The sequence below is a fragment of the Acomys minous genome (genome assembly GCF_964271855.1).
Source record: "Acomys minous genome assembly, chromosome: 10".
NCBI lineage: Eukaryota > Metazoa > Chordata > Mammalia > Rodentia > Muridae > Acomys > Acomys minous.
This window is the reverse complement of record NC_140491.1, coordinates 42,012,713-42,028,294: the sequence shown is the minus strand read 5'-3', so window position 1 is coordinate 42,028,294 and position 15,582 is coordinate 42,012,713. Positions and strand designations below refer to the sequence as shown.

Sequence of the window (15,582 nt, the reverse complement as noted above, 5' to 3'; positions counted from 1 at the left end):
GTATGCCTGGTGCCTGCAAAGGTGAGGAAAGGGTGTCGGATCTCTTAGACTATAATTACCAATAGTTGCTAGCCAACATGTGCATACTGGGAAAGGAAACTGTGTCCTCTGCAAGATCAACAAGTGCTCTTAACCACCGAGTCGAGTCAACTGTCCAGCCCCAAAGTCACTACTTTTATTAAGAGACTAGTTTTCTTTCTAGCCACATGACTTTTGCATCTACACTAAATGTGAACCCTGGAGGGAGGAACGGGGTACTGAACAGAGTTCTCAAACAGTGCTTAGACCTAAAGACCTAAAGACAACATGGAGGCCTCTTGCCGGGGGATGCTCAAACTGATGTCCTTGTCTGCAAAGTCTTCAAGATCTTCTAATATCCCACTGAGGCTAAAAGGAGACTATTTTGCTTCCCAAGCATATTTGTACATAGACTTATTTGAAGTTCTATCATACAGGAAATATCTGAATAGTTGTATATACATTCAAAAGTTTACAGATGGGCACTCAGGTTAAACAGCTTCTCTGGGAGTTTTGGAATGGTGAAGGTACCCCAATATCCTTAGTTAAGGGCATACCTGAAAACTGGCCACAGTGGTGTGGGCATCTGTTTAGTCTGGCCATGAATGCTTAGGTTAGTTAACAGCATTTTAAATTTGTGAGATGTGACATATACAAATCTAGATGTCTGGCACACGTCAGACATTGTCCACTTAAGGTCTGTAACCTCCTTTCCAGCTGACAACTAGACGTCCAGAAGCAGGCTGCTGTCTTTGGGTGAAACCTGTAAATTCTCCACCCATACTGCTTCTCTAGTGATGTCCCTTGGCCTTACCATCTGCCAGACCCAGTACTTGACTTTCCACCCTTTCTTACACTACAGACATTACCACCTGGCAAGGTTCTGCATTGTATATTTGGAAATACGTGCTACACCGTGGTATGAGAATGTGTGATTTTTCAGCTGAGATAATTTCTGCAAAAACAAACAAACAAACAAACAAACACCAAAAACAAAACAAAAAACAAACAAATAAACTTTTTCTAATCTATAGTTTGCATTTCATAAAACGAGAGACCAGGAGTCATCTCTTGAGGTGATAACTTAGTGTCTTAGTCATGCTCAGTTGACATGGTGAGCAAGGTGGGATAAAGGAAGGTGATAGGGACCAGTGCTGTGCAAAGCAGTCCAAACAGAGCAATGCAGCTACTGATACTTGTCATCAATCTAGAGAGGAAGTGGATCCTGGTGAAAAAAAAACCCATTATTTTCACATCATAACTGAAGATGAACCACAGGAAGAGGAGCACCATTATGTGGGAAAGCAATGGCATTTCAGCCAATTTATTCCTCAAGGGACTAGGAATGATCTTTTAAATAGTCAGAGGCTATATACATTTGGAAGGGAAGGACACATTTAACCATATGACCTAAGGAGATGACTGTGCAATTTAAAATAACAAAGTTAAATTTAAGCTGCAGATTTAGAGACTCCGCATGTCAAATAGCCTCTAATGAAGTCAGTGATTTAAAAAGCATACATTTCTAAAAGGATAAAGTATACAGAAACAACCCATAAAAAGAAAGATCAAATTGTTATTAAACAGATTATATGGGTTATCTTTACTATCCAAGGACTGTAAATTGAAGACCCTTGAGATGCTATTTGACACCCATGGAATCAGCAAAGCTTAGAATGTCTACTAACCACGGACATTTGTGTAGAAGTGGGAGGACAGGGTGCCACAGACACAAGATAATCTATTTGCTAACATTCCATGTAATTGGTGAATTTTTTTGATTATTTAACTTTTCCCCTGGAAAATTCTATATTAAATAGAAGCATACATGTAATTTGCTTATGATTTCAAGTGCTGAAAACCTGGAACAACCCGGTGTAATATTAATATGAAAAGGAAAGATCCATGAATGGACAATATATGTGTTATCAATGGCTACTTTTAACATTATTGAGTAGAAAAGTATACCACAATTATAGTGCCTTTGGATCACGTGTCCAGGTATATTGGGCATTCTAATGCATTACTTGCAATGCATCTTAATATCTACACACAGCATAAAGATAGGAAAGACTGGAAAAAAACAAACTGCAAGTTAGGATGGGGACAAATCTGTGGAAGGTAATTGGCACTGGGGTATCAATAATCATTATTTGATGATCACCCTGACACAGGCTTCTGTCACTGAAAAGTAGGAGTTGAGTGTAGGTGAGTCTACCTACGGCTATTCATCCCATGACTCACCTTAGAATTGAGTTCCCAGAGCCATTTTTCCCCCATGATGGGCTCTTCTGGGGACCCAGTTCTGGAGTTCCAGCCAGGTCCTGGTCACTGCAGTCCTCCTGGTCTGTGGACCATTTATCTTTAGATCTCATGCTGTCTTGTTGCGAGTCCAGAGAGATGACATCTGAGGGAGAGCTCATCACCCCTGAGTCCTCGGTTGTGTCCTCTGATGCAAAACAGCTGCCCACAGATGCTGTCTCCTCAGCCTCCAGAGGCACCTGTGAGACTCCACCCATGCTGCAGTGGCTGCCGGGGCCCAGAGGCAGACTCACTGGAGAGGACATACAAAGACAGGTCAATACAAGCCACCCAGGGTGCCATGCTCCCTAACATAGACAACATCCCTTTGACTCTGAAATGTCCAAATATGGAAGACCCCTCTTCCAAACCAATAACACTCTCTGGAAACATTTTCACTCTGAAGGACCCTTATGTGTATGCATAGTTGAATGTAAACTTTTTTCCCCCATTAAAAAACTGGGCACTTGGTTGGTTAGCCTTTTATGTATTTATCTTTGTGGTGCTAAGGATTTATCCAGAACATTGCACGTGCTAGGCAAGTGCCGTACCAAGGAGCTACATCTTCAAACCCTTAATTAGCCCTTTAAACATGCATCCTCTAGGTGATTATGGTGAATAATATTCAAACTAGTGATAATGAAGGCAGTTGTTTGTAGCCTGACTTTTGAATTAAAATGACTTCATATATATTTATGTATACACATACATATACATAACCGTTAATGAAAAATGGGCCCGCGAACTTGAAAAACAGCAAGGAAGGGTATAGGTGTATGTAAAAGAGTTTGGAGGGAGGAAAGGGAAGGGAGAAATGAACTATAATTTCAAAAATAAAAGGAATAATAAAAATGACTTTCTTAAACAAACAAGGAAACAAAAACATTAAGAATAAGCAGAAATAGGCCACTCTGGTATTATGGACACATCTGAACAGCATTCTTGCAGAATGATGCTGGAAATGTGGTCTACATGTTAGTCACATTCTTCCTCAGCAATTGGAGCTGTCTTAATTTTCCTACTTGGGACAATGTAATTCTTTGTGTAGGTAAGAGATTAGCTTGGAAGGGAAGGGAAGATGATGTAGTCTGAGAACTCAAGTGCCGGTGGTTGGTGTGTCTGTGAGCATTCTGGTATGCAGAGCTGTGTGTGGCTGTCTGCTGAACTTAAGAGTCTGCCTCTTCGAGACCTGACAGGGCACACTGCAGGCACCCCACTAACTGGGGACATGTTAAATATTCACAGCGAGAGGCCATCTTTTCTCTTTCTCCGAATCAGAAAGCTTTATGTGCAGAGGCCGATTACTCTAAGTTGTACTCTAAGAGGCTGTACTCTAAGTTGTAAGTCAGTAGGCATAGATTCTAGATCTTAAGATTGGAGGCTAGAACCATGTACTACTGTGTTTCAAAGTCTCTCTTTCCCCCAATAAACAGCCCCTGGAGTTGTGATGTGAGTGTAGGGCCTAGGCACGCGCAAGTGCATGCTCCAAAGATGTTACTGTGTATTCATGTGAGTCACACTCCACATCTCTAAACATTACATCTCAACAGCGACTAACAACGCGTAATTAACAAACCAGAGGGAAATCCCTCCATGTGTTGCTTTATGTGAGATCTTGAACAAACAACAAACAAACAAACAAACAAACAAGGCATTAAAAGCGAACAGTTAAAGGAATACAGATTTCACAGAAAGAGCTCCAAGCAGATGGAGAATGACAAAGAGGGGGTTGGGAAAGGCATAGATGCAGAAGGCAATGCAGTAAACTTCAGCGCACTGCTGAACAAGACTTGTTTTTCTGACTCTTTTTTAGGCTATCCTGGAGCTCAGCATCCCCCTGCTTCTGCCTCTTCAGTGCTGGGACTAGAGGTGTGCACTGCCACGCCCGGTGCAAAACTTGACAGGAAAAGACTGACAAGAAACGCTGCCTGTGTGTGATGGCTAACGTCAGCCTGTGATCCAGGGTGCCGGATTGAATACTAAAATAGCAAGCTGAACACCAACATTCACCTCTGTTTCCTGAGTTCTGATGCAAGATGACCAGATACGTCATGCTACTGCTGCCATGCCTTCCCTACCACAATGGCTATACCCTAGAACTGTAAGAAAAACGAAAACAAAACAAAACAAAAACCAAAAAACAAACAAAAACAAAACAAAACTAAAAAACAAAAACACCTTCCTTCCTTATGCTTGTTTTTCCCCCTTCAAGAATTTTACTACAGGCATGAGAGAAGTAACTAATGCACACAAAGTTACATAGGTAAATATTTGGTGATAAACTTTGAGATTGCTCCTCATACAGCCTTTGAGTCAGCACCTATGTCACTTTACTCCTGACATCAAGCCCCACTCAGAACTCTGATTCCCTGGTGTCACATGATCAGACTGCAGGGCAGAGGTCCTCATGCTTGTGGAAAAAAAAACCATGTTACTAACTATTAAATGAACTATTTCCCTAGTCCCCACTCAAATTGTGATCCCCCCCCCCCCCGCCAAATTCATTAACTCTGCATCCTAATCATAGTCCCCTCCCTCTCTCCTCCCCATCCCACCCTCCTTCTCCTCCATGCCTCTCCCCTAGTCACCGGAGAGTGGACGCCGCTCTCCCCCACCAACTGACCCCAGCCCATGAGGTCTCATCAGGACTGCTGGCATCCTCTTCCCCATGGCAAGGCACGCCCCCAGGGGGAAGTGATCAAAGGACAGGCAACAGAGTCCATGGCAGGGATAGTCCCTACTCCCATCGCTAGGGGACCCATGTGAAGACTGAACTGCCTTTTGGCTACTTCTGAGCAGGGGGCCTAGGTCCTCTCCATGCATGGTCCGTGGTTGGTGCATCAGTTTCCAGGACCGCTCCCCACTCCAGGCCCAGACCTGTTGTCTGTTTGGTTCACCTATGGAGCTCCTGAACCCTCCAGGTCCTTCTATCCCCTCACTCTTCCGCAAGACTCCCCACGCTTTGCACAAAGTTTGGCTGGGAAATGTAGCTTCTGCTTCGATCCCCTGTTGGGCGGAGTCTCTCAGAGGTCATCTACAGCAGGCTCCTGTCCTGTTTCCTTTCTTCAACCATGTCTATTCCATCCACCCTTCTGATTGAGAACTAAGCATCCTCCCTCGGGTCCTCCTTATTATTTGGCTTCTTTAGGTCTGGGCTGCAATATGGTTATCCTGTATTATATGGCAAATATAGGCTTCTAAGTGAGTATATACATTGTGGTTTTAAAATTGTTTTTATTTCCTGACAATGTCATACGTGTATTTTGATCATTTGTACTCTCAACCACCTTCTTTCGCACCCCTCCCACTTCTAGTGAACCCCTTTTTCCATGTTTCTCCTGTTTGCTTGCGACCCACTGAGTGGAACTGGGGTTGTTTTCATGGCTGTGGATGGGCCTAGTTCTTGGAGAATGTCTTGCCTTGACTTTGGCCACTATCACTAAAGAAACAAGTTGTCGCGGTTTGAATGAGAATGTCCCGCACTGCCTCACTTATTTGAATGTTGTGGTCCCAGTTGGCAAACTGTTAGAAAGGTCCAAGGCAAATGGCCTTCTTGGAGGAGATGTGTCAGTGGGGGTGGACTCTGAGGTTTCAAGAGCCCTCACTAGGCTCAATCTCCCTCTGCCTGCATTCTATGGGTCAGACACAAGCTCTCAACGACTGTTCTGGCGCCATGCCTGTCTGCTTATTGCTATGCTCCCTGCCATGATGCAGACGAACTAACCCTCTGAAACTATAAGCAAACCTCCAATGAAATACTTTCTCTTATAAGCGGCCTTGGTAATGGTGTCTCTTCACAGCAATGGAACAGTAACTAAATTACAGGTCAATTAAATTCAATAATTGCTTTTTTTTTTTAAATTCTGAATTCAAACAGCTTGTAGCCATGAAGAATGAAGCCTAAAGAACTTGGATTCAAAATTTAACAGACTTGTTCCTTGGCTCCTCGGAGTGCTGCAAAGGTACGTACGTCACTGTCAGATCTCTACTGCCAGGTGGCTGCTGGGGTAGAAAAAGCCTCATGATAGGGACCTGGGAACTTGGTTTCCAAGCCCAGCTCAGTTTCTGAGGAGCCAGGCAGACATCAATGGTCATAGCATGATGCATGGCAACTCTTGCAGACTTCTACTGACAAAGTGAGGGAGGCTGGATTGAGAAGGCCTTTGCGTGTAGGAGGCGACACATGAAACACTCAGTGCTGTGCATGCCCTCTTGCATCTCTGCAGTAGCTACTACTGCTGCTCTGACAGTCATTATTCGGCTTAGCCCTATAGGAAATGTGAGTGCCTAGGACAAAGTGGTTTCCTTGGCTCCCGGACCCCAAGGAGAATCAGAGGCATCCACTGAGTCATCTGTGGCAGCCATCTAACCTCCACTGTTTTTCTAGCCAATTAGGGAAATGTCAAATGCACCTCTCTATTCAGGACCTGCTTGTTAAGCCCTTTACGAATATGTCATACGGAGAACTAAGGCCAAAGTTCCTAGACAGGCCCTCCATTTCCCATGGGTGATGTTTTTGCAGGTTGTATCTAGGGCACACACAGTCATGTTATACCATCTATGCCTGGGGGGGGGGGCAGACAGAGTCACAGGTGCAGGTAAGAAAGACCTTTTGAGGCTTTAACTGAGTGTCCCAGGAGAAGTCATACAGGAATTGAAACAGTAACTGTAGAAATGCTGAAAGGAGCTGGCGCGGGGGGCATGGATGCCAGGTTTGGGCTGGTCAGTGGTATCTAATCTTGCCTAAGGTAGGTAGAGCTATAGCCAAGTCAGGACCACATCTGCAGAGGCTTTGAAGAGGTCCTTGGGGCTATATGAATATTTTTGTGGATCCCTTCTTGTGAAGCAAAGGAATACAGATTTTCAGATAGGTACAAATGCCCCTCTGAGGCCAATCTGAATAGGCATCACTTGCCAGGTAATTTCTGATCATTAGAGCCAGTTAGAGAGTTAGAGAAACTTTGGTGTGACTCAGATGCCACAGGCCATGATTACTCACCCAAGTTTCTTTTCTTCTGACTAGCTCCAAATATTAACTCCATGAACTTTATATATAATATCATATTAATATATTTTATTAAAATGTATAAATATTTTATAATTTCTCAATGAGATAATGGTTAGAGGCTTTTCTTCTCTATCAGTTCTAAACAGAAAAGGAGTAGCTGGCATTGCAATGGCGGCGAGGGAGTCTCTATGCTCTACCCTTTTTACATGTAGTTTCCAATCCTCACACCAAAAGCCCAAGAGCACTGACTTCAGAGACTGAAGCCCACCTCAGCCCAGCTTCTATTCTGAACTCTGGAAGTTCCTCTCACAGTCTGTAAAATAAGTACAAGTTGGTCCTGCTAATCACTTAAAATCTCTGACAGGCCCAGAATTCTCTTTGAAATCTCAAATTAAGACATGCAAGACACTCATTTGCTGTTGCCTGGTAACTAGTTCTGCATCTGAAGCGTGTATAGCATCATCTCCATCCTTTCTTCTCGTGTGTGTGTGTGTGTGTGTGTGTGTGTGTATGAGAGAGAGTGAGAGAGAGAGTGTGTGTGTGTATGAGAGAGAGGGAGAGAGAGAGACATTATTTTTAAGTTAATTAATATTATGGCAAATATACTTTTCTCTGAAGATTTGAGTCTTTTTTTTCCCCCTTTTTTGACCTCAAAAGCAAAGCATTTGGAAATGTGAAAACACATTTTGTCTTTAGCGGAAGCCTCTAATATAAATTCTTAATTAAGTTCTCTTCCAGATGAGAAGCCATTGAACCTAGTCCTTGCCCTGTCTGCTTAAAGTATGCAGCTCTACACTTTGAAAGCAACAGCCTCCACATGAGGACTGTGGAAACATGTCTAGTTCAAGTGTAAGAAATTAATGCGAAGGGGTACTAAGTAGTAGTTCAAGTTAGACAACTGTTCTCAGCCCTCTAGCTCATTTGTACATGTCTTTCACAAAGCCATCAGGTGAAAATGTCACACCCCAAACAGCAATCTCTTCAAGAAGACAATCTTTCTGATCTATGACGATTCAGCTTTAAAAAATTACAAAACAAGCATGGTGTGAAGATGACAAACGTTCATTTAAAGTACATTTTGAATGCAGATCACTGTTCTGTTCCCTGCTGGGGTCCAAAGCTCTCCTGTGATGTCGCTTGGGAACACTGAGTAGCGGCTCCCAGTGTCCTACAGGCCGAGGAAGGGAACCACTGATACTCAACAGCATATGGATGAAATCTCATCAGCCAAGGAGAGTCTATACTTAAAATGGATTCATTTTTTTATTGTTGTTTGACCAATGAAGGACAAAGAAAACCTTACATCATATCCTGTTTTCACTAGTCATCAAGAAAGGAGAGTCCTCAAGTATCGATTTTACTAAATTTATATGGACTAGACAAAAAAAAAAAAGACAAAATATTTCTATGTCCTGCACTGAGCCTTGTGGGTCCCACACATCATACAAAGCCAGCAACTGATGTTTGTCCTTTATCCCAACCCACTGTCTTGGTTCTGTATGTGATACACATTGGGAACAAAGGGAAAACAGAGCAAACGCTTCTTATGCAGCAATGTAAATTCACATGATGTATTCAGTGTGTTTTTCTGTATCTCCTGGGCAACTCTAAACCACTGCATTTCTCTTTCCATTTTAAAATAACGCCTGAAAATTACTGCCATGAATTCAAGTGATTACAACAGGTTACGGGAGTTCAATTTCACTGTAAACATTAATGTTTTTGTATAAATGCTTTGTTAATTAAAGCATTGTAATCCAAAGACTCAAAATGCCACTCACAGCACACTCCACAGAAAAATGAACAACAACAACAAAAAAATTCCTCCTCAAACAGGAAAAGCTTTAGACCACATCTCTTCCTCTTTGAATTTATTTTCATTTCATAGTCTAATAAATTTTTTTCTTAACTGAATGTACTTTTTGCTCAAGACGTATTTTAAACTTTTTTTGTATAAAATATGTTCATAAGTGAAAGATACATTTTTAATTTCTTTCCACTGTAAGATAATACAATTAAATTCTTTTTTTGGGTACTGAATTATTGCCACAATGATTAGTAGTCAAGGAAAACAGTATAACTATCTCTTTTTTCCCTGTGATGTTAGGCATCAACTTCAGTGATGTGCATACTTTAGATAAGCATTCTACCACTGGGCTACCCTCCAGCTATACAAACACACTAAAAAATGCTGACATTTATTAAAGAAAATCATAAAATACTGCAAATGAATGTTATAATAAATCAATTGAGCCCCCTCCCATTGATAGCTTAGAAATGTCTGGAGTCATTATTGCTAAAATGAGGCAGAGTTTAGCACAAATTAATTCAATTTATAACTTTCTTTTTTTTTTTAAATCAGATACAAGCACCAAAACCCATGTATGCACAGGCAGAGGTGAAATAAAGGGGTTTTCTTATGCCTACATCATTCCATTCAGTTTAAAAAAGCTCTTCTTCTGTTATATGCCAAAAATAATTGACCTGTCACAAACATTACGCTTAATGATCTATAATTGGGCAGCATAGTTAGGTCCTTTATCAATTTGGTTGGAGAGAAGAACTGGAAAACACCTGATATTCAGAAGGATTTGTCGTCACTAGTGTTGTGTACCTGCTCCATTGTGTGTCAGTATCTCCACTGGCTTAGTAGAAGACAAAACAAAACATGGATAACGTGAAAAACACGAACATAATCACAGGTCTAATGATGCACGTGTGTTTGGAGCTGGATGCATCAAACTCTTCTTATACGTGAGAGAAAGACTTGTCTACTGCAGGCATCTGAACCCTAGTGCGGTGCCCAGTGGCTAAAGGAGAAGAGTCTTTGCAAAGCCTGGGCCTGGGAAGGGGACATGGAATGATGCTGGTGTTTTCCTTTCCATCGGTTTTAGAAAAGGCACAGACCATCCAAAAGGGGCTTCCTTGGCAGTTCTGGGGGTCTCCCAGGGAAACGCACAACTAGCTAAAGCCACACACAAGCACAGCATGGCAGTTGAAGATCTGAGGGGATGAAGTCCCCAGAGAATGTCCCAGGGAAGGTAGTGAATGGAGCCTTCATTCTAAATAGGGGAGTCAGGAAGCTGGACCACTGAACCAGGTTTTGGAACGCACTTGATGGAAGGAAGAGATGAACAGTCTGAGGGCAGGTGGAGAAAACCACAGGGAACTCACGCAATGCTAGGGACTGCCGAGCAGCCAGGGCTCCAGCATCTCATGTTACATATATGACTGCATGTGCACATGTATGTAAATATTCATGGGTGGGTACAGGAACATGGGTTTAAGATCAATCTTTGAGATACCCTCTGCCATCGGTGTTACATGGATACTGCTCCAACTAGTGCCTGCAAATGCTGTGCTTTCTCATCAGTTCTCACAGTTTCCATGAAGTGAAGTTGACTTATTGCTCTTTAAAAATTATATCCTCTTTATGTTGATAGAAACAGTGTAATGTATCATCTGAATGTCATTGTCAATTCACCCAGGGACCCAAGCCTCTAAAGATCATCCCATGGTAAGGGTAGCAGTCTCGGACATGTGATATAGACCATGGCTGAGTTTAGGAAGAAAAGATGACGAAGACTTGGAAAGAATAGATGTACCCCCCAAAATAGAGCTGGTTATCTTAAGAGTCAAATATCTTATTCTTTTCATCAACCTATCCTTATTCCTCCAGAGTGTGAACTACGTCTAGTCCTAGAATCCAAATGAACCTATTAGACTCTCAGCCGAAGAAAACACAAACTTACTTTGGCATAATACAGAGTTGCATTCTTACTGCCGTTACCATTTCTTTAAAATACACATTAAAAAAACAACCAGCTGCTGTTTTTGTCTGTCTGCTTTCCCTCCCTCTCCATCATCCAACGGATCCCACTATCTCATGGGCAGCCCATTTTTTTCATTTTCTGGGTGAGTCCGTTGCTCCTAACCAATCCTAGCCACAAATGTAGTAGAAGATAAAACAAAACGTGGATAATGTGAAGAACATGAGCCTAACGACAGGTGTAGTGATGCATTTGTGTTTGGAGTGGGACACGTCAAAATCCTCTCACGATGTCTCTGTCAGAGCTATTCAGGAAGCTGCTGTCATTCACCTACGACAAATAGATTGGGGGGGCGGGGAGGTTTGTGCAACTGTTGGCCATGTCAACTGGCATGTGGTCTGTCCACTGGTTGGAAAGAAGCATAGTCCTCAGAAAAATTTCAGTTCGTGGAGCCATCACACATATGGTAAAGTCCTATCTCTTAGAATTCCAAGTTATGTAAGCTAAATAAACACATATTTTGATTAAGTCACTCAAGACACAGTTGCTTTTTATAATGAAAGAGTTCTGTCTAACAAATGCTTACATTATTTCTGACTGAAAATACACATGTTTTTCATGATAGTTTTTCAGTTGTAGAAACTTTTATTTTCAAAACGTAGTAATTTGACACCGACACAACCTATGCCTTACTTTTCCTGTAGTCTTATTTACCTGTAACACACGTGAGTGTAATCCAGATTAGGATATGCTTGAGGAAACCCAACAGTTGGCCCACTGACTCCTTTTCCTGATTGTGGGTATGGAGCAATCACAGTGTGATTTAGAGGCAAAATTTCCTTCCTGGAGGCCATACTCCGGGTTCTCTCTTTTCTAACCCTTTGCCCAGGACATGGGAGCCTGTACGCAACATGGTTTGTTTATATACTCCACCTGCAGAAAGTTGTAAGATTTTCCTTTCTACATGTGGATATCAAAACTTGGACCACAATGTTTCTAAATGCATATATATTGAAGAATAAATGCTTAGTTTTCATGAGTATTTTTATACATTTATTTTAAACTTTATTATAAAACCTTGCAAAAATAACATGCCAAAATTAATGAGATCAGATGCAAATGCTCTCAACAAACTTCTATGCAGTTAGAGTAGCTGTTCTAAGACGGAAGCTATGGAATTTCATGGTGGATTTTATCATACTATCAAATATATTTTATGGGCTTATCTATCACCACAAAAAGTCTACAGAGTTATAACTAGAAAAAATTAGCTTTATGTCTTCTTTCACAAGTCATGTTTTTTGCCTGAATTTGGTCCTTCCCTATCCCCTAATATTAAACCTTTCTTGTTTTCTTTTCTGCCTGTTATACAATACCGAAATGCACACTTGGTTACATGTGTACAATTATTATTGGATATATTCTGTACATGGGGGAGAATATGTTTTCTTTTATTCCTGAGATTATGTGACCTCACTTTATATTATCTATTCTAAGTCTATACATTTTCCTGGAAACTTTGTGATTTCATTTTCTTTAAAGCTGAATTTTCATTATCAATTTATCTACTGATGGCCAATTAGGTTGACTCCAATTCTTTGCCATAGTGAATAAAGAAACAATAAACATAAACATAGGGGTGCAAATATCTCTTTTGTAGGGTATGGAGTTCTCTGGGTGTAGGTCCAGGAGTTAAATATCAGGGTTGTACGGTAGTTCTGATTTTAGGTTTTAGAGAAATTGCCAAACTTATTTCTACAATGGCTGCATTAATTTGCACCCCTCCCTACAAAACAGTGAATAAGGGTGCCACCCCTCTCTCTACATCCTCTCCAAACATTTATTGTCAGATGTGCTGATAGTCATTCTGACTAGAATGAGGTAGCACTTCAAGTTAGTTTTTCTTTCTATTTTCCTGTTCACTTAAAAATAGTTTTTAGTCATTTGATATTTTCTCTGTCTGCCTGCCTGTCTGCCTATCCATCTATTCAATTCATTTGCCCATTCATTGATTGGCAGTTTTATTTGCTTGGTATTTAATTTCTGAAATTCACTGTGAATTCTGGATATTAGCCTTTTGTTTGAAGTAGAGCTGGTGATGACTTTCTCCCATGTGGTAGACTGTCTGCCTGCTCTGCTGGTTTTTTCCTTTGCTGTAATAATATTTTTCTATCTTATAGTCTCATTTGTTGATACTTGGGCTAGTTCTTGTGGAATTTGTGTTCTATTAAAAACATTCACACCTACCCCTAAATATATGTTTTAAGGGATGACTATGTAATTTTCATGAATGTGCTGATAAATGTTTATCTATTTTTAACAATAGTTTAATTATGTTTTATGCATAGGATAATATATTGAAAAAAGTAAGATAACTATTAATAAAGCATTTTTAAAGTTTCGTTCTATTTCTTAAGTTCTAAATAACTTTGCTTTTTTTTAGAGCAACGATCAATCTGTCTCTTACGCATTTAAAGAGTGGTCTGGCTCGTCATAGTGGAGCATACCTTGAACCCCAGCTCTTTTAAGGAAGATCTTTGTGAGTATAAGGCTAGTTTTGTTTACATAGTGAGTTTCTAGGCTAATTGGGGCTACACAGTGAGATCCTACCTCAGAAACAAATGCAGATGGATGGATGGAAGGAAGGAAAGAATGAAAGAACAAAGGAAGGAAAAGCAACAAAGTAAAATTGTCTGGTTTCGTGAGGGTGGCAGCAATGGACAGAAATAGGTTTCCTTGGCATTCATGAACATCAGTGCTTCCTTACTTTGGTACAAGAAGCCTAGACGGCAGTCCTAGATGTCACACATGGACCAGGGTTTAATTAGAGTTCCACTGTGCTGAAAGACAGCTTACCTTCTTGAGGTAAACAATACATTGACATAGGTAGCTGAGTTTCTAAATACAGCAGTCACAGTGTTGGTGTTGGTGGGCAGTGCTTGAACCTGGTCTCCATCAAAGTAAGATTCCACTTTGTTTTGCATGCTGTCCTTGTTGGTTTTTGTCAACTAGACTAGACACAAGCTAAATTTTCTGTGAAGGAGGATCTCATTTGAGAAAAAAAAATGCCTCCCTCAGATTGCCTATATGCAAGTCAGTCTTGCATTTTCTTGATTGATGATGGATGTGGTAGGACTCAGCCCACTGTGGGTAGTGCCACTCAACAATGCACGCTGAACACGCATGAGGTCTAGCAGTAAAATGGATTCTTCCATAGTTCCTGCTTCAGGTCTGCCTCCAGATTCCCGCCTTGACTTCCTGCCCTGACATATTTCAGAGACAAAGTGTGACCTGAGAATTGTTAAGATGAAATAAACACTTCCCTCCTCAAGTTGGTTTTGACCATAATATTTTATCACAGCAATAGAAACCCTAACTAAGACACATGCCTTCGTTAGCATATGGCCAAATAAGATTCCTTGTTTTTGGCAATATCATGGCTTTAAAAGTCATCTACAATATTTGAGTATTGATTAATTACTATGAGACAGAAGTCTGGTTAACACTGATACATTTGAGAGCCACATCATCGAACTGGGTCTTTACATTCTGTGTTACTCAAGTGGCTGGCACTTACCTATCTTCTATTTAATTCTCTAACACCTCTAGGGCATATGCCATGATTTCTATTTTGCAAATTATAAGAGTTCAGCAAGTAAAGAAATATGTTGTCAAGCCTGACAACCTTAGTTCGATTCCCAAGACCCGCATAATAGAAGGAGAAAACGGACTCTCTCAAAGTTGTCCTCTGACTTCTACATATGTTCTATAGCATTAACAGCCTACTCACGTACACACAGAGAAAACAGGTAAATAGATATAACATTTGAAAAGTCCAATCAATAAATTATTCAACTAATTTTGAGAGAATGTGTGACAGAAACACTGCCAGGCTCAGAAAAAAATGGCAAGCATATTAAAAAGAACCACAAAAGCTCACTTAGGCAAGATTTAAATCAAACAAGGTTCTTTCATCAAGAAAATGTAATCAGAACTTCACTGGAATATTTGCATTTAAGATTTTTCTAAGCCGAATGCTTTTTACATTCCATTGAACAAATTTTAGTCACATATATCCAAGGTTTTTAGAGCAATTGAAAGTATTTTTTTTAATAAAAGCACTTCAACACTGTAAGCACATCTGCGGCCTCACCTCTGAATGGAACAGGAAAACTGGGAGTGGAGGGCAGTTGCTGATGCCAAGAACCAAAGGAAACCTTCCTTTCCACTGTCAAAATAGAAACTCTGTCTCCAAGTCGTCTAGTGTATGAAAGCACATGACTTTTATTTAATCAACACCTCAGAAAATTGGCCTTCAGGACTTGCCAAGTTGCTAAGGGGTTCAATTTGGAAATGACTGTGACTTGGGTCTGTCACAGAGCGGGCGAATCATCTGCTGTGTGGACAAGGCAGTCTATGAGACATATCATCCATTGTACTTTCAGCTTCTCCACCTCTGTCTTTCATCATTAGGGCTTGAGGGAC

The 15,582-nt window shown here is 40.9% G+C and overlaps 1 protein-coding gene across 16 annotated transcripts in view; it reads right to left on the bottom strand.

Annotated features, from left to right (window-relative positions):
- The window catches only part of COBL (cordon-bleu WH2 repeat protein), a 244,509-nt gene that overhangs the window by 29,572 nt on the left and 199,355 nt on the right, over nucleotides 1–15,582 (bottom strand). For all 16 annotated transcript variants that reach the window (XM_084798316.1, XM_084798317.1, XM_084798307.1 and 13 more), the window contains one exon: nucleotides 2,263–2,572. In XM_084798316.1, coding sequence (XP_084654442.1) covers nucleotides 2,263–2,572 — 310 coding nt within the window. The remainder of the gene's footprint in view (nucleotides 1–2,262; nucleotides 2,573–15,582) is intronic.